Source organism: Eschrichtius robustus, chromosome X (assembly GCF_028021215.1).
Source record: "Eschrichtius robustus isolate mEscRob2 chromosome X, mEscRob2.pri, whole genome shotgun sequence".
NCBI classification, from domain to species: domain Eukaryota; kingdom Metazoa; phylum Chordata; class Mammalia; order Artiodactyla; family Eschrichtiidae; genus Eschrichtius; species Eschrichtius robustus.
Genome location: NC_090845.1, coordinates 92,084,745 through 92,103,558, shown reverse-complemented (window position 1 = coordinate 92,103,558; position 18,814 = coordinate 92,084,745). Strand labels below are relative to the sequence as shown.

The 18,814-nt window shown below is 41.4% G+C and overlaps 1 protein-coding gene across 1 annotated transcript; it reads left to right on the top strand.

Annotated features, from left to right (window-relative positions):
- The first annotated feature begins 15,382 nt into the window (after positions 1-15,382).
- On the top strand, positions 15,383-15,850 carry LOC137756386 (histone H2B-like). Its single transcript, XM_068532660.1, has one exon. The coding sequence runs from the start codon at positions 15,383-15,385 to the stop codon at positions 15,848-15,850; it is 468 nt and encodes a 155-aa protein (XP_068388761.1).
- The last annotated feature ends 2,964 nt before the right edge of the window (positions 15,851-18,814 follow it).

Sequence of the window (18,814 nt, the reverse complement as noted above, 5' to 3'; positions counted from 1 at the left end):
GTCACCTCTCACTGTCATGTGTGTAGTAGCCTCCTAATCTTGTCTCTTGATCTTACAGTTGCTCTATTTCAGTCTGTCCTCCAAAGAACATTTAGAATGAGCTTTAATAAAGTAGATGATAATAATAACTTCCCTTCCTTTCAGAAAGCACCCAATGGCTCCATCATAATAAGAACAAAACCCAGAGTCCTTACCATGGCCCACAGGACCTTCTGTTATTGGGCCCCTCCTACCATTCTCACCTCATTTTCTAACACTGTCCTCCCAATACGCACTGGCATACAAGCTGTTCCCTAAAACTGCCAAGCTTGCCCATATCTTAGGGCCTTTCGTCTTGCTCTTCCCTCTGCCTCGAGGGCTCAGCTCCTATATCTTCCCACTGCTGACTGTGTACTTGTTGTTATTTGAATATTAAATCTAAGTTACGTCTTCAGAACATCCTTCCTTGCCTTCCCCACCCTAGTCATTCTCTGTCACATTTTCCCATATTATTTTCTTAATGGCTCTTAAACCTTGAGTGTATCAACCCCTGTAGAATGTGAGCTCCATGAGAACCATGACCCTGTCTGTCAGGTTCTCTGATTTATCTCCCGTGCCTATCACAGTGCCTCACATATCATTGGTAACCAATAAATATTTGTTGAATGAATGAATGAGTGAGTGAATGACGTCGATTAAACATGCTAAGTTGTGAGGACTCAGGCATAGTCTGGGACATGGGATTTGGGAGGATGGGAGAGTGAGCTCAGGTGTCCCTGAAGCAGCAGTTTTGTTTGAACCCATGAAAACTGTGGTTGGAAAACTGGGTAGAAAGGACATGATAATTGAGGTAGTGCTTCTAGCTGCCTTGGGTATGAAAGTGTAGCATATGTTCTATACCAATTCTCCTTCTTTCTTAATAAAAGAATCCCAAATTTATTTGGTACAGTAATGTTTCCAGTAAAAGACCACATTTATAGCCTGCTTTGCAGCCAACAATGGTCACATGACCAACTTCTACCTAATGAGGTGATGGCAGAAGTGTTGTATAGTAGTTCCAGGAAGGTAGCTAAAAGGGAGATGAATTTCTCAGACCAAGGTATTTCTCATACCATCTGTTGTGGACTGAACTGTGGCCTACCCAAATTCATATGTTGAAGCTTTAACCCCCAGTACCTCAGAATGTGACTGTGTTTGAAGATAGGGCCTTTAAAGAGGTGATTAAATTAAAATGAGGCCGTTAGGGTAGACACTAATCCAATATGATTGGTTTCCTTATAAGAGGAGCTTAGGACACATAAAGAGATACCAGGGTGTGTATGCACAGAGGGACAGCCATGTGAAGAAGGAGTAAGAAGGAGGCCATTTGCAAGCCAAGGAGAGAGGCCTCAGAAGAAACCAAACCTGTGAACACCTGGTTCTTGGACTTCCAACCTTTAAAACTGTGAGAAATAAATTTCTGTTGTTTAAGCTACTCAGCCTGTGGTATCTTGTTATGGCAGCCATAGCAAACTAAAACACCGTCAGATAAGGTTTCCAATTTTGACAGCTCATTAGAATCAACTGAGGTGAACCTTAAAGATACTGATGACTGGGCTTACCCCTAGAGGCTCTGATTCAGTTGGTTGAATCTGAGCATTAGAGGGGATCCTAATGGATATCCAGAGTTGAAAACCACATGTCTAGGAGAGTAGTTTTTTGCATTCCATTGAGCAGGCTGAGAGTGATGAATCTAGCATCATTTAGAAGGCATCCCCCTGTATCTCCCTCCTTCCACTGTTTTTCCTCTGCCCCACATCCCCCTTCTTTTTCTGCCGTATCCAGATCTCCACAGATGGACCCAGGGATGCCCCCACCTCTTAATCCTGTTCCATATCCAAGTTCCGTCCTAATTTGAGGAACATTTAATAGCTTCAGCCCCACTTCTGCCCTCCCTGTCAAGAAAAGTGAGTCTCGAGGGGCCTCATATTCTCTTACTCTGCCTGTTAGCCAGAGCCAGGGCAGCTCTCTATAGAGATAACTTCTTGCCTCTTAATCCAATTATGAAATGGATGAAAGACATGAACAGAGGGCAAATAGGCTTAGGAAAAGCTATTCAACATCTTTAGCCATCATGGAAATGCAAATTAAAAGCACAATGAAATATTAAACCCCCCTATCAGAATGGCTGAGAAAAACAGTGACAAAACCAAATGCAGACAACACTGGATAAACTGAGTCACTCATACATTGCCAATGGGAATGCAAAATGGTACAGGTCGTCTGCAAAACAATGTGGCAGGGTTTTCAGAACGAAATATGCCATTACCATATGATACAGCAGTTGCACTCTGGGCCGTTTACCCAGAGAAATGAAAATTTATGTTTACACAAAAACCCTTACATGAAGTTCATCACAGTTTTACTCACAATAGTTAAAAAGTGGAAATAGCCCAGATGTCTTTCAACGGGGGAATGGCTAAACAAACTGTGGTACATTCACACCATGGAATCCTATTCAGCAATACAAAGGAACAGACTATAGACCCACTTTACAAGTTGGATGGATCTCAGGAGAGTTATGCTGAGTGAAAGAAATCCATTCCTAAAGATAATATACTATATGATTCTATTTCTATGACATTTAGGAAATTATAATAGTGTCTGACAGAGTTTAGGGATGTGGGATCAGGAAGAAGGTGGGTGTGGCTATAAAGGCTAACATGAGGGAAACGTGTGGTGATGAAACAGTTTTTGATCTTGTTTGTGGTGATAGTTAGAACACCTACATAGCTGGTAAAAGTGCATGGAATTATATATATAAGTATTATTCACAGGTGTTCTAACACACAAATGAGTGCATGTAAAATGGCGAAATTGTAGTAAGCTCAGTGGACTGTACCAATGTCCATTTCTTAGTTTCGATACTGTACTAAAGTAATACAAGGTGTTATTATTAGGAGAAGGTGAGTGATGGGTATACATGACCTCTCTACACATTTTTTTTGCAACTTTTGGTAAATCAATAATTATTTCAAAGTAAATAAGTTAAAAAAACAACATAGGAGTTGTGGGGAAAATAGTGTTAGTTACACAACCTAAGAACCTAATAAAAATGTTAGCACAGTTTTAGACCTGTTCAATGATTAAGAATACCATAATTATTAGAGTAAATATGGTACTTTACTTGCTAAATACGTTATATTTGTTTATAGAAGTGAACATCAGAACGGTCACAACTTGTGAGTACTGAAGTGGTGGAGAGAAGGTTATCAGGAGGCAAAGCTTGGATTTTAGGGTAGTCCAGGAATGGAGTCCTTACTCTATAATTTTCAAGCACTGTATAGGTCGGATATAAATGCTAGAGACTGCCAGGGATGATGTGGGAGATGGGACCTTTTGGTCCTGGCCCCACTAACTCATGGTTGGGTCAGGGGAAGAGCAATCCAAGACACACAACATACAATGTGCAATGTTACTCTTTAATATAAAGATAAACAAGGATCATGCGTGGGAAAAATACAGAACAACTGGCAGGCCTACATGGTAAACTTTGGTTTCCTGATTAGCTGGACTGCAAGCTTAGTCATGGATATGGCTTCAGTTAAGAGAAGAGAGGTAACAAATATGAGGAGGATGAAAATGACATCTAAAGGCTCATTTGCAGAGTTTTGTTCTCAAGATCCCAGGTCAGTGGATGAGGGTCTCATGTCAAAATTCATCTGGAATCTTGCCCTTGGGCTGAAGAAAGTAAAGAGAAAGAATTGGGATGTCAGCAGAGCCAGCAGCCGTTGAGTTTCAACCCCAGGGCACCTGACTTCTGTCCGCCTTCACCTTCCTGAAACCCTAGAGGTCTATTTCTTCTTATCTCTGAATTCTCAGAATTGACTTTTTAATGAGTAAAGAATTTTTTAGTTCTGGTATAGTCTAGTCATCGTACTGAAAGCACCTGTAGTGGGGGAGGATAGATGACCTCCCTTAGGACCAAACTGGAGACACTTGACCACACAACGTCACAGCTAAATCTATGCTACAAGAGCACGCCTTCAAGTTTACCAACATGTATGTACCAGAATGAGCAGATGCCACAGCATGTAATGCTGAAAAAGAAGCGAAAAGGTAAATGCCTATCAATAATAGCTTATGGCTTCCTGGAATTCAATTGTTTAATATATTGATCTTAGAAAGAATAATGTAGCTTCACATATACTGAGAGGAAATGCTGGTACTAATAATAAACAAAAGAAGTTTCAAAACAGTATATAAGATAGGAAACCTGTATTTTATAATACATGGAAAGGTATTAGTATGAAATTAGGGAATTTCTTACAACTAAACGTTTGTAAGAAAAAAATAGATGTAAAATAATTACCTTCAAGTTCCCATTAATCACCCCTCTACTCCTCCCAGCTCCCTTCTATGCCCACGCAAACCCAGCACTCACTTCTGATTCCACTAGAGGTTCACCTCAGGTGGGGTGGAGGATGCCTGCATGATGTCCTGCTGCTCCTGGGAGAGGGTGTGCATGGAGCTGGAGGTGGGCGTAGGCACTGGGATGGAGAACACACTCTGGGTCTCACTGGGGCTGGCGTCCCTCACAAACAGCTCGTCATTCACGATGCACAGACTGAAGGAAAAATGGGCCCTCAGAGAAGTGCTGGATGGACACCCACACCCCCAATATTGAGTCTGCTCCTACTAGCACTCAGCAAGGAGATTCCTTCCACGCCCCTCCTGTGTCTGTCTCCCAGGTTCCTTGACTGGTACCTCTGGCCCTCCCCACAGAGCCCACCTTTGGAGAGACTGTCTACCACCTTCACTCGATTTATAGGTTTATCCCCAACCCACGGGCAATTTCGCATTTACCCTTTACCACAGCCCAAGGGGTGGATGCTCTGATCCCCATTCTCAGAAGAAGACACTGAGTCACAGAGAGGTCATGTGACTTGACCAAGGTCACACAGCGAGTGAGTCTTGGGTCAAGGAGAGAACGCATAGGCTGATTCCAGAGCCCATGCTCTTCTTAACCACTAGGCTAGACTGCTCCTGGGATCTCCCTGCTGGCTTTCCACAATCCTGAGTAAACCTAAGGTCTGCGCCACCACATTCCCATGCCCCTGAGCTCAGGCGGGGATGGGCATTCCCGCCCACAACAGGGCTCTCACCTGGAGTAGCTGGCAGGGGTAGCGATGAAGGTCCGGGTGAAGGCACGCACACAGTCCTGAGAACTTCCTTCCACTTCAACAACAAACAAACAACAGTATCCCTTAGAGCCGCACGTGCTGTACACGCTCACACGGTGGTCCCCAGTCAGGCTGTGACTTCACACTCATGCTGAGAGGGCATTTGTTCACGGGGGCCAGGGTGTCGGGAATCGGGTGGGCAACTATAGGAGCAGTCTGCGCCCAGTGACAGGGCCTCTGACAACCACTACACAAGTTCACGGGACGCTTTTTTCACTGCCGCCCAAGAGGTGGATACTACTACCCCATTTTGCAAATGAGGAAACTGAGAGGTTAAGTAACGACCCAAGTTCTCAGAGTGAGTATCTGGGATGAGAGCCACCAAACTCCGCAGCCTGTGTCCCCAACGCCCAGGGTGTGCAGGGCAGACAGGCATGGACACAGCTCAGACCTGGATTGTCTGTGGGAAGCCTGAGGGCTGGAGAACACAGTGGGGAAGGGGAGGGGAGGGGAGGGGAAGGGAAGGGAAGGGGTCAGGGAAGCTGGGTGGTTCTGGGAGTGAGCCTGGCCAGGGGGAGGCAGCAGTGGGGCATCTGGGGTGGGGATCTACACACACTCACCTTCCTTGAACACCCCGCTGACGGAGAAGAAGAGCATCGTTTCCTGAAAGGGAAGAGCCCAGGCGCCCAGTCACCACCTGCACCTCCTACCCACCTGTGGCTTCCTGGGCCCGCCCGAGGGAGGAAGCAGGCGCTCACCGTCTGGAACCACGTGTCCACCACGAAGGAGCTTAAGTCATGCTGAGTCTTGGGCAACACACAGAGGGTGTGCACAATGACACGATTTGTGTGCTTCAGCAGCTGGACCCGCAGGTCTGTGAGGGGAGGGGAAGCGAGCGAAGGTCAGGGGCTGCCACGCCCTGGGCCCTATGATTGACCCCTTCACCGCCCTTTCCCACCCAGTCTTCCCATCACACACTCACGGGGGTCCGTGAGATTCTTCATATTCCGGCTGTCCTTGAAGTATTGCACAAGCTGCTTCTAGGAGACAAAGAGCAACAGTGGGTGGTGGGTGTTTGCAGGAGCTGGCCTGTGTCTTGAAATTCAGCAATATACCTATAGAAAAACCAAATCTAAAAAAGTCAATGCACCAAGAAGAGAACACAACAGATGTTAAATTAAATAAATATTATCATAAGCATTAACACTCAAATGACTTGAGGTAGGAGAAGGAGTCATCTTACTTCTCTTAACTGCTGAACATCCTCCTCTTATTTTGATGCAAGGAGATGGAGACATGTCCCACTACCAAATCTGGATGCCTGTACTTAAATCACCATGGTGCAAAGCAAGTACTTGAACAGAAAAACAACAGGGAAGCTATCACACCTCCTTCCTACTCTATCTCGGGGTTGAGTATCACAGGAAGGCTGTTATTGGTTCAGGCCTGGTCACTCCACCACTCTTTGGACCAATAGCTGTGGCTCACGGGCTGCCAGTCCCTCCTCGGCTGCATCAGTGGAGGGTGGGGCCTGAGCTCCTCTCACTGGATACTCTCATCATCCAGTGATGCAAAATTGCAGGTCCTGAAGGTTCTAAAAATCAAAAAATTCTCGATTGGGAAACAATAAATTGTATGAATCTGAATGAATTCCAGTAGTAATTTCAGAAACCAGTGACTTAAAAAAGCGAATTGTTTCTTGGAAGTTTCAGGTAGCTATTTTGTAATATGTTTGAGTACTCATGTGTGCATTTAAATGACTTAATATTATGGGACATGTTGAAAAAGGTTGAAGAGGGATGTATTGGTGGGCTTATTTGCTTCCTCACTTTATCTCTGGCTATATCACACATAAAGTATCTCTAGGAAATTCCACAACATCCTCCCAGGGAATGAGAATTAAAATGCAAAATAAAATTAATACAAAAATAATTTAGACCTTAAGGAACTCTATAAAGGCTGACCTAGAACTAAAATGACTGTTCAGGTAAGTTATGAAATGCAGTATGGTTAAGGAATAGTCACAATTTTTGTTGGAACAAACTGCACTACAGACATATATTCAAGTAGAACTGATAATGTTTGATGTTTACTTCAACTTCAAAATGTTTTAGTGATGGGCAGTAGTATGGCACAGGTCGAAAAACTAGAGTCAATCTGACTCTTCAGTGCTACAGGTCTTTTCCTGACAAGTGAGTGGCTCTGAAAAGACCCTTTGGTTTGCGAGGCTCAGGTGGTTCTGAAGCAGCTCATTTGAGGATGGTGTACCTGATGACTGCCTTGGTGGCCTAGGACATGGCGTGCTTGCCAATCTCCCTGGGCAGCAGCAGGGGCACGGAGGTCTGGATCTCTCTAAAGGTGATGGTGGAGCGCTTGGTGGAGCTGGCCAGGGGTGCAGCCTCCTCGGCGATGGGCTCGAAGATGTCCAGGCCCTCGTGAAAACCTGCTTCAGCACGCTGGGGAAACAGGTGATGAAACTGTCTGGGCAGCAGCGGCGACAACGCCTTGGCATCTTCTGCTTTGGGCTCTTTGGTTCGGCCTCTGTGGGCTCTTTGGTGCCCAGGCTTTCCTCAGAAGAAGTCTCACGGCAAGGCTCGGCCATGTCGGAGCCACCTTCCCCACAGCTCAGAGGGAAGGACAATGAGGCTGCTGAGGGCCAGTGGCCGGGTTTATAATCCCTGCGTTCTCTGATGTCACAGGCAACGTCCATATCTGACTGGACAAAATGCAAGGCAGGGAGGCCTGTCACTAAGGCAGCCCATGTCACGTGTCATTGGATGCCACCCTGCTTGGCCTCCCGTCAACCAATCCCAGTGGAAATCTGGTGACCTTTAAACTTTCCGTGACCTCCACTAGAAAAATCTTTGAACTATGCCCCATGTAGGAAAAGGTCATCCGTTCACTGCAGCTGATTTATGCCTACTATTTATGCATGAGAACTTTGAAAAGATGTCACCGAAGTCACCTACATTGAAGAAAAATCAGTTTGAGTTCCCTGAGAGAGTCTCTATAACTCAAACCTTTGCCACCATCAAAATGACTCTGGCCACTTGGGGGCCATTTTTCTCAACACAGAATTTTCCCTTTCCATGGCTGAGCCACCGTGGCTTGAGCAGGAACTCTCTGACTTGGTCAGCAGAGTGCTCCTCAAAATCAGTCATAGGACATAACTGACCAGCCCTTACCTCCAATTCTTATCAAACTTACAGGGAATCAGAAAGAACAGTAAAACCACATTCTCCAAAGACAGGCCACAAACAGAAATCGGATACTTGTACATAAATACTAAAAATATTTAACATTTAGCAAATTTTAATTTTTTTTAACATTACTTAGGTACCCCAAATACCACAAATACTGGAATTGATGAAAAAATTATGTGTTAGTTGAAAGAAATTATTTTTCTAATTCCCTAGAAACCTTCCGAGTGAGAAGAAACTAATCAGTAAAAGGGAAATATTTAAAAATTAGAAACACATTCCTTTCAAAACCCTACGTAACTCAAGCAACGTATATCTTTAATGTATTTATGTAAAAATAAATTACAGACATTGAACCAAGAAGGACTTAGGAAGACTTGAAGAAATGGAGGTCTTCAATGAGCTAAGATCCTAATGGTCAGGTTTCCAGGTGTGTTTCCTGTGAGGGCTTCAAGGAGCGGCTAATTCTACTGCTATCAAAATAGTTCCAATCATGAAAGGATAAATGCTATTTTTTATTACTGGTAAATACAATATGATGATCAAACCGTGGAAGAAAGTTTACAACAGGGAATTCTTTGGACCATAATGATAGTGTTAACATGAACCCCAAAGCTACAGGAGGACACCTTTGTGATTACAAATTCTCAAGGAGACTTTTCCTGACCCCAAATCTAGGGCATGGTGTAGAATTCTTTTTTTCTGGCATCTTCCCTTTCCATTAGAAAAAGTCCAGTTTTTCATTAAGGGTGCAGCCATTCAAGCAACCACAATTATTAAAGATCTCAATGAAGTATTAATTTCTGTCACTTTTCACACAGAGGTGAGCATTTTCAATAATGTATATAAATAATTTTGTCAAGTTATTTTTCATGTCTTGAATGGAAATTTCCCCATTTTCTATTCCATTTATTGACCAAAACAGAAGTGTAACTGACCCTTTAAACTACTCTGCAGCGTAAAAGACAACTAACACTCATACTGGTGCCATGGAGGTACCTCTCCAAGGGGTTGTCCAGCAGGATAGGCAGATTTTTACTTGTCGGCTCAGAACTCTCAAACAGCAAAGCGGAAGCTATGTGTCCTCTTAAAGATTAGCTCTGTAATGGGCATAACATCACTTCTTTCATACTCCATTGGTCAAAGCAATTATAGGCCTGCCAGAGTCAAGAGGCAGGGGAACAGACATGCTTAATCCATCTGAGAAGTGTCTGGGAATGAGCAGCTTTCACAAATCTAACAAACAGTGCCACACAACGCATGCTTTTTGAGATGCTGCTGGGTGCCACACACATGATATGTCCGTAGCACAAGGTCCTGGGTTCCTTGGGCCACAGTGTCGTTAAACTATGGAATACTTTCCCACTTGACTCACTCTTATCTGGGTGAACTCCTGCATGCAGTGAATCCCTGTAATCCAGGGCAAACCTTTCCCTCTGGTGGCATGAAGTTTCTGACCATTGTAGACATACCATCCCCCTACTCCTGGGCCCCTGGACATAGAAATACAGACACACAGATTGACAGAAAGGAGAATGTTTCGAGTGAGTACATGCTTCAAAGAACTCTACCAGAATCTGGTCTGGATATCAGATTTTAATTTGATTGCCTCATTCATGACCCTAACTCCAAGTAAGATTACATTTGAGGTACTGGGGTTTAGGACTTCAATATAAGAATTTCAGGGGACGCAATTCAAAGTATATGTGATATGAAACCTGAGCTGTAGATTGGCACATGTGCTGACTCTTCCATCATATTGATTATTTAGTTTCCCATTAAGAGAAAAAAGGTGACTTCATTCATCCTCTTTTCACTCCGACTATTCATTGCTTAGTTTAATTTTCTTTATTTTTAGCTTCTTACTTCTGTGAAGGGAGAAGATACTCAGTGATTTCAACCCTTAGGAATTGTTTATGACTTTCTTTAAACTCCATTATTAGTTCAATATTTTAAAGGACTGTATTTGTACTTTTAAAATAATTTGTAATTTCTTCTGTGAAGAATATCACTTTGAGCCAAACAAAGAGGCAAAAGCTGGATAATCTGCAAAAATCAAAACTTTCCTTGATGACTAATAAGAACCTGCAGTATAAACAAACAAACAAGCAAAACAACGAATACTAAACTTTCATTGGGTTACTTGTATGGAAATATGTTAATATAAATGTTTCAGACATTACATGAAATTTCTAAAAACCTTATATGTTCTGGTATAATGTTATAGTCATAATCCTAGTTATTACTTTAAAATGTATATCTCAGAAATAACTAATTTTCTTGTCAACTGCATTATTATGAACTTTCATCAAATCTTTAACCGTGGTCATTTTTAAGTCTTTTGTCATTTACAGACAGTTCTGGGTGTACTCTGATGCTTTTGCAAATATGTTCCTATAAAAGGGTTTCATCTTCAAGAAATTCATGGAAAAGACTCTGACAAGTACAGGTTTCTGGTAACTGACTGTACTGCTGAACTGAATGAATAAGCATTTTCAGAACTCTAATGAATAACTGATGAACTCATAAAAGTGCTAACAAAAGATCAAGATGAAAAAAAAATTAATTACATGGGACTGAGTGAACTGATGAGGATGAGTATAATTTTTGTGACTTTCTGTTTGAATTAAAAAAAAAAAATCCCACAAGGACTCAGAGGCAAAGAATATACAAATCAGTTTTCACTGCAAAGTAAAGCAGCTGTTACAGTGGAGGATTACTGGACTGAATGTCAATATTATGACATAGTATGAGTGTGTTTCATGTTTGGTAATTGCAATCATTGTTGCTTTTGTTGTGGTCAGCCATGTACAATGCTTGGTGTCAGTCTATTTATCTCTTGTAAAAATAAAATACAGTGTGTGTGTGTGTGAAAGAAAAAAAAAAAAACTTTCCTTGAACCCATCAGAAGAGGGACAGGAACCTCCAGGAGAGACAAATCTATGTAGCTTTAGCAGAACTGTATGAACTCAAGAGAAAGGTTGTGGGCAGGGCAAGAAACTAGAAATTGTTTTCCTAAGTAGTGCAGCAGGAAGGGAGGAAACGCCTGATCCAGGACTGGGTACAAATTTCTTTGTTTGTTTTTCAGCCCATTGTGGAAGATCTCTGATGAGCCATTATACTTCCAGAGTTCTCCTTGGGAAATTAGAGTAAGGATTTAGGATAATTGGACCCCCTTCATGAGGGTCATTAGTTAAAATTATTCGGGAATATTAGAAAAATCTCATTAAAGAACTTGAAAAAAAAAGAATTTTCTTTCCAAGGTGATCAGGAAAATTGTCAGGAGATCAACTACAAGTAAATCCCTCTGAATAGTGCCTTGAGATCGTCATACACATAGGGGACAAACTTTGGGAGCCAAAGCCTCTTTTGAAACCATGCTCATTTCAAAGATAGAACTGTAAACCAGTTGGAATGCACAGCGTAAGTCATTTTATTTCCATCATGCTCACTACCGCTGCTTCAAAATCCTAGTGTTTGTCCATATGACATACAAATGTTTTGCCAATCTTGATCTTGCATACTAGTCTCATACATATTGTATTATGTGAGAAGTTATTTTAAGAAAATGAATCTGTTGGGACATTTTTATAGCTCTTTGGGTGTTTTGCACCTAAAATTTCAGAAATAGAATAGAAGGATTAGTGAAATGCCATTTAAAATATACCATATAGACAGTGAAGACTGGGAGTGCAAAGGTGAATGACAGATATGAAATCTAGGATAGAGAGAGGAAAAATGGGTTTTGATGTTGAAGACTGGAAGATAAGATGAGTACATCTGATCATTCACTTCAGAAGGTGATTGAAGAAAAGGGGCAATTATGATCTAATGGTATGGTTAACAGTAAAGATTGAAGTAAGGTCCAAACTTCCAGTTTTAATTAAATAATTCGCAGACATGTAATATACAGCATGGTGGCTATAGTTAAATACTGTATTGTATATTTGAATGTTGCTAAGAAAGTAGACCTTAAAAGTTCTTATCACAAGAAAAAAAATGTGTAACTGTGTGTGGTGGTGGCTGTTAACTAGAATTATTGGGGTGATCATTTCATAATATAGACATATATCGAATCATTATGAAACTAATGTTTCATGTCCATTATATCTCAATAAAAAAGACTAATTGAGGGAAACAGGTTTACTACTTCAATAAGAAATTATAAGCAACCCTGGAAAATAGTATTAATATAGCAAACATATCGCAATCAAACTTATTCAACATTATCTTTGTTACAGAATTCATTGAAAACAAAAGAGAAAAGCCAAACATGGTACAGAAATATCAAAATCAAAAAGTTCAAGAAAAAAACCTATTCCCCGTTCCCTAATATCTGGAGATGCTACTCTAAGTCATTCAGATGAATCTGATTCTATTCCTTCCAAGCTTGTAATGTATTCCTTGTGAAAATGCAAACATTCATTATATGAACAAAAGATTAAAGAAATTTTACATAACCAATGAGATATAGCTGGACAGAGGATTGGTGAACTAGAAGACAGATAAAATAATAGAAATAATACAGAATACTTCACAGAAAGTAAAAGAAAAAAAAAGGATAAAGGTGAGGCAAAGAGACACAAGGAATGGAGTAAGTAGGTGATAAGTATCACATAGGCATTCCAGAAGCATAAAACTGGGTGAATATTGGAAAAATACTATTCAAAGGAAAATGGCTGGTAATTCCCAGAGTTAGGGGGAGCCATAAGTTCCTCCATGCAGGAAGCAGACCTGACAAATCATAGTAAACCTTCAAGGTAACCCTAGAGATCAAAATAGCAGACAAAAAGACGCAGTGCCTAAAAAAGGAATACCAAATAGTGTGACTGCAGACCTCTTTGTCTTAATAAATTGAAGCCAAAAGCAAGTGCTGAGAGAAAGTAACTGTCATCCTAGAGTTGCATATCTAGCCAAGGTATCATTTAATAGTGAAGCTATGCTACACATGAAGATGGACCTCCCCAAACCACACTCAAATGTAGACTTGCTCCACCGGCTGCTGAGAGTACAGTCAGGTGCTAATCCTCAGCCATTGACCCTTTCAGATATTTCCTCAGCTTCAGAGAGCTAATTTGCCCAAAGTTAGGGACTTCCTGAGACGGTCACATCCAATGTCTGAACAAGGGGAGGGTATAAATATATGTCTCATCCCATCCTCAGATGGTAATCCTGATTAACATTCCCACATAATTAACCCCATCTCAGTGCTGGCTTCCTTCTAGAGCTTAACTGAGAAATAAAGACTTTTGAGAAAAATGAAATCTTATCGTGTTTACATCAACTGACACCATGTTAAAGGAACTTCTAAAGAATGTAATTTAGGAAGATGGAAAAAGATCACAGCAGATGATCTGAGATGCAGGTAGGAATGTTAATAGAATAAATTAGCAAGTAGAGGTAAATGTAAAACAATGACTGTACACAAAAGTTGCAATAATGATTACAGTTCCTTTGAAGAATCAAGTAAACAAGACATAGCTAAATACTGCAGTTATGCAACACTTGGATGATAAGAGTGTCCAATGAGAGCAGCTCACATCCTGTTCACTGGTTCGGCCAGTGATGGACTGGAAGCTTGTGAGCCACAGCCTTTGGCCCAGTGTGGGAAAGTGGCCAGGGAAAAACAAATAAAAGCATTCTTGGGAGGTTCAGACTTGGGGATTGTGGAGGAAACTGGAGGGGTTCCTTCCCTGTTGTTTGCTTGCTAGCTTGTTTTTAATCACTGTAAGTTAATGATTTGAATTCAGAGATTGTACTGTATGTGTCTCTTGTCCCTTGTATACAAGTAAGGGAAGGATTTGACTACTAACACATCAAGTGGGATTTTTGTATTTTCATTGGTAAATGGGATTCTTTAGAAATAAGGAACGGCAAGCTTCCTTCACTGGTTTTATCACCATATTACATTTTCTGGTAATAAATATTAGCTTTCCGCTTTCATAATTGGAAACATTTCATGAGCAGTAGAAATAGCAGTTCTTTAAAAGTGCAAATGGACACAGCTTTGGAATCTTGACCATTTCAGATGAAACCACATTGATGAACCCCCCCCCCCTTTTTTCAATTCTTCTTAAGTCATTTTTTGATTCCAATTCTGCAATTTATTGGTAAGGAAACACATTAAAGAAATGCCTTTGTCTGTATTGTCATGTATTCTTGCAAGAAATACGCTTTTATTTTAAAGAACTTCCCATTTATTCCTTCCATTCTTCCTATGGTGTTTTCTTAGAGAATTAATCATTGCTTTCAATCAACAACTCTTACGTTTGTTCACAAATTCAAGCATGTGGGGTATTTTGAGGACCTAAGGAATGTTAAGAAAACTTTATATTTGAGAAATGTTTAAGTATTTTTACTAATTTTAAAAGTATTCCCATTTCTGTTTGTGTTCCAACTTTGGACAATGTGGCTTTGAGATTTCAATTTTTTCTGATTCACTGGGGGTTTTGATCATAATTGGAGGCAGTACATGGTCAATTATGTCCCATGATTTCGAGGAGCACTCTGCAGACCATGTCAGAGACTTCCGGCTCAAGCCACGGAGGCTCAGCCATGGAAAGACAAGATACTATGTGGGAGTAAAATGGCCCGCCAAGTGGCTAAAGTCATTCTGATGGCGGCAACGACTTGAGTTAGGGAGGTCAGACTCGCTCAGGAAGCTCAAACTGATTTTTCTTCAGTGTAGGTGACTTGGGTGACATCTTTTCAGAGTTCTCATGCATAAATAGTAGGCATAAATCAGCTGAGGTGAACTTTGCCTACACGGGGCATAGTTCAAAGATTTTCTGGTAGAGGTCACGGAAAGTTTAAAGTCACCAGATTTCCACTGTGATTGGCTGACTGGAGGCCAAGCAGGGGGCCATCCAATCACAGGTGACATGGGGTTCCTTAGTGACAGACCTCCCTGCTTTGCATTTTATCCAATCAGATGTGAGCATTGCCCGTGGCGTCATAGAAGGCAGGGAGTAGACACCGGGCCAAGGGACCTCGACGGCCGCACTGTCCTTCCCTCTGAGCTGCGGGGAAGACGATTCCGACATGCTTGAGCCTTCGTCTGAGACGTCTGAAGAAAGCCCGGGCACCAAGGAGACGTCTGAAGAAAGCCCGGGCACCAAGGAAGCCGAGCCGAAGAACCCGGAGCAGAAGACACCGAAGCGCCGCTGCAGCCGCCGTCGCCGCTGCAGCCGCTGCCGCCGCCGCTGCAGCCGCCGCCGCCTCTCTGACGGCTTCGACAGCTTTGCCACCTATTTCGGAAGGGTGCTGCAGCGGGTCCAGGAGGGCCTGAGCCTCTCGCAGGAGGCCGTGAACGTCATGGATTCGTTCGTGAAGGACATCTTTGAGCGAATCGCCGGCGAGGCGGCGCGCCTGGTCCGCTCCAGCAAGCGCTCCACCCTCACCTCCAGAGACATGCAGACCTCCGTGCGCCTGCTGCTGCCTGGGAAGAGGGGCAAGCACGCCATATCCAGCGCCACCAAGGCAGTCATTCGGTACATCACCGGCAAATGAGCTGCCTCCGGACCACCTGAGCATCGCAAACCAAAGGATCTTTTCAGAGCCACCTCAGTTTTCTTAATAAGAACTGTATTCTGATAAACTTTGATCGACTTTGTTTTTTAAAGTGTGTCATCCTGCTAATTTTTAAACATCTTTTTTACAAAGAACTAAATATTATCAACTACATTTTAATATATCTATGGTCTAATTTGCTCAAAATGAAATAGTGAGTTTTGTTCAATAATGTTGCATTATACCACTTTACTAAAGAGTGAGTTCTTTTATTTTTCTAGGTCAACCTTTCACAGGGTCTGTAAGATAAAGTTATTTACCTTTTTCACTCTCATTTTCTCATGAATGTATGGCAAAATTTTCCAGAGATTCATTATGTACCGTAATGACAACAAATTAAGTGCAGGAACATGTATAAGAATTCAACAGACATAGTAGAAGAGATATTAAGGAGGTTTTCTTTTTCTTTTTTTTAATTGAAGTATAGTTGACTTACAACGTTGTATTAGTTTCTGGTGTACAGCAAAGTGATTCAGTTATACATATATATAATCTTTTTCATATTCTTTTTCATTACAGGTTATTACAAGATATTGAATATAGTTCCCTGTGCTATACTGTAGGACCTTGTTGTTTATCTGTTCTATATATAGTAGTTTGTGTCTGCTAATCCCAAACTCTTAATTTACTCCTCCCCCCTCCTTTCCCCTTTGGTAACCATAAGTGTGTTTTCTATGTTTGTGAGTCTGTTTGTTTTGTAAATAAGTTCATTTGTATCATATTTTAGATACCACATGTAAGTGATATCATATGGTATTTGTCTTTCTTTGACTTACTTCACTTAGTATGATGATCTCTAGGTCCATCCATGTTGCTGTAAATGGCATTATTTTATTCTTTTTCATGGCTGAGTAGTATTCCATTGTATATATTCCACATCTTTATCCATTCGTGTCAATGGACATTTAGGTTGCTTCCATGTCTTGGCTATTGTAAATAGTGCTGCTATGAACATTGGGGTGCATGTATCTTTTCACATTAGAGTTTTCTCCAGTTATATGCCAAGGAGTGGGATTGCTGGATCACATGGTAACTTTATTTTTATTTTTTTAAGGAACTTCCATACTGTTTTCCATAGTGCACCAGTTTACATTCCCACCAACAGTGTAGGAGGGTTCCCTTTTCTCCACACCCTTTGCAGCATTTATTATTTGTAGACTTTTTGATAATAGCCATTCTGACTAGTGTGAGGTGATACCTCATTGTAGTTTTTGAAACCGTGCACCTCAGCTTGGGACTTGAACCTAATCTCACCTCAGATGAGACTCGAACCCACCTGACTTGCACCTCAGATGGGACTTGAACCCACAATCTCTGGCTTAGGAAGGTACTCAAATCCACAATCTCCCAGGTAAAACTGCACACCTGGTCTCAGGACTTAATGAAGTTCAGGTTCTTTATGTCTCACTGCAGAAGGAATGCAGTGAGAGGAAAAGTGATAGGTAAGAAGTAGATTTATTGAGAGAGATACACACTCCACAGACAGAGTGTGGGCCATCTCAGATGGTGAGAACGGGCCCCCACGTATGGAGTGGTTAGCTTTTTATGGGCTGGGTAATTTCATAGGCTAATAAGTAGGAGGATTAGTCCAACTATTTTGGAGAAGGGGTGGGGATTCCAGGACTTGGGCCACTGCCCACTTTTTGGCCTTTTATGGCCTGGGAACTGTCATGGTGCTGGTGGCTGTGTCATTTGGCGTATGCTAATATATTACAATGAGCATATAATGAGGCTTGGGCCTAGCCTAGTAGGTTCTAACTGGGCCTATCTTGGGCCTAGCCTAGTAGGTTCTAACTGAGACAGGATCTTAGTTCCCGGACCAGAGATTGAACCCACGCCCTTGGCAGTGGAAGCATGGAGTCCTAACCACTGGACTGCCAGGGAATTCCCCACACTGTTTTGATTATTGTAGTTTTGTAGTAAGCTTTGAAATCAGGGAGTAGGGCCTAGCCTAGTAGGTTCTAACTGAGACAGGAAGGAAGGAGGCAGGGCACAACCATTAAAAGAATGACAGCCATTGGGAAGAACAGGATACCAAAAAAAAGCGGTTAGAACCTACCTGGAAATTGTTCATGACAAGAGGTCCATATTCCCCTATAACATTTTCCCTATTATAATCATACCCAGTCACAGGTCCTGATCATTTGATGTTCTTAAAAGATACCATTATTATTCACCAAGGGCATAACATCTTCCCTTAATGAACTATAATTCTGAAGGAACAGAGTTCACATTTATTTAAATTTTTAGCTGTATCCACTGAACTTGATTTTATTTTTTGCATTTTTAGATCATAAACCATATGGAGTTAATTATCATTCCTGAATTAATTTTAGTGGAAGGGAGAGTTAGACAAATGTGTTTTAAGTATATAATGAATATTATTTTTATTCTCCTCAGTACCCTCACTGTCTATCAGAATATCTCCCATATATATTGTTTCATAATGGGTTATAAATATAAATAATTTATGTGTGGTTTAAAATGCCTCACAGCCGGACAAAGTGAAAGTCTCTTTTCTAATCAATATTCCTGCATCCCACTCCCCAACGGTAACCACTGCTATTGTTTGATTTGTATTTGGCATGCATTTTTCTGTGCATATTGAAATACACATACGTAAATAGATACAATGGTTTACACATTAACTGATTTGTTTGTTAGATATGAAATTGGAATCACAGAATAACACTGATCTGCTACTTATGTTCTTCATTTAACAAGATGTGTGCTTTTTAAATTGTTTTCATTAAGGTATGATTTAGAGAAAATAAAATTCACTCCTTTCAGTGTCCAGTTCTATGTCTTGAAAAGTACATACACTTGTATATGTACACTTGTGTACAGTCGTATAACCACACCACAATCAGGATATACGAGTTCCATTATGCCAAAAAATTCTCC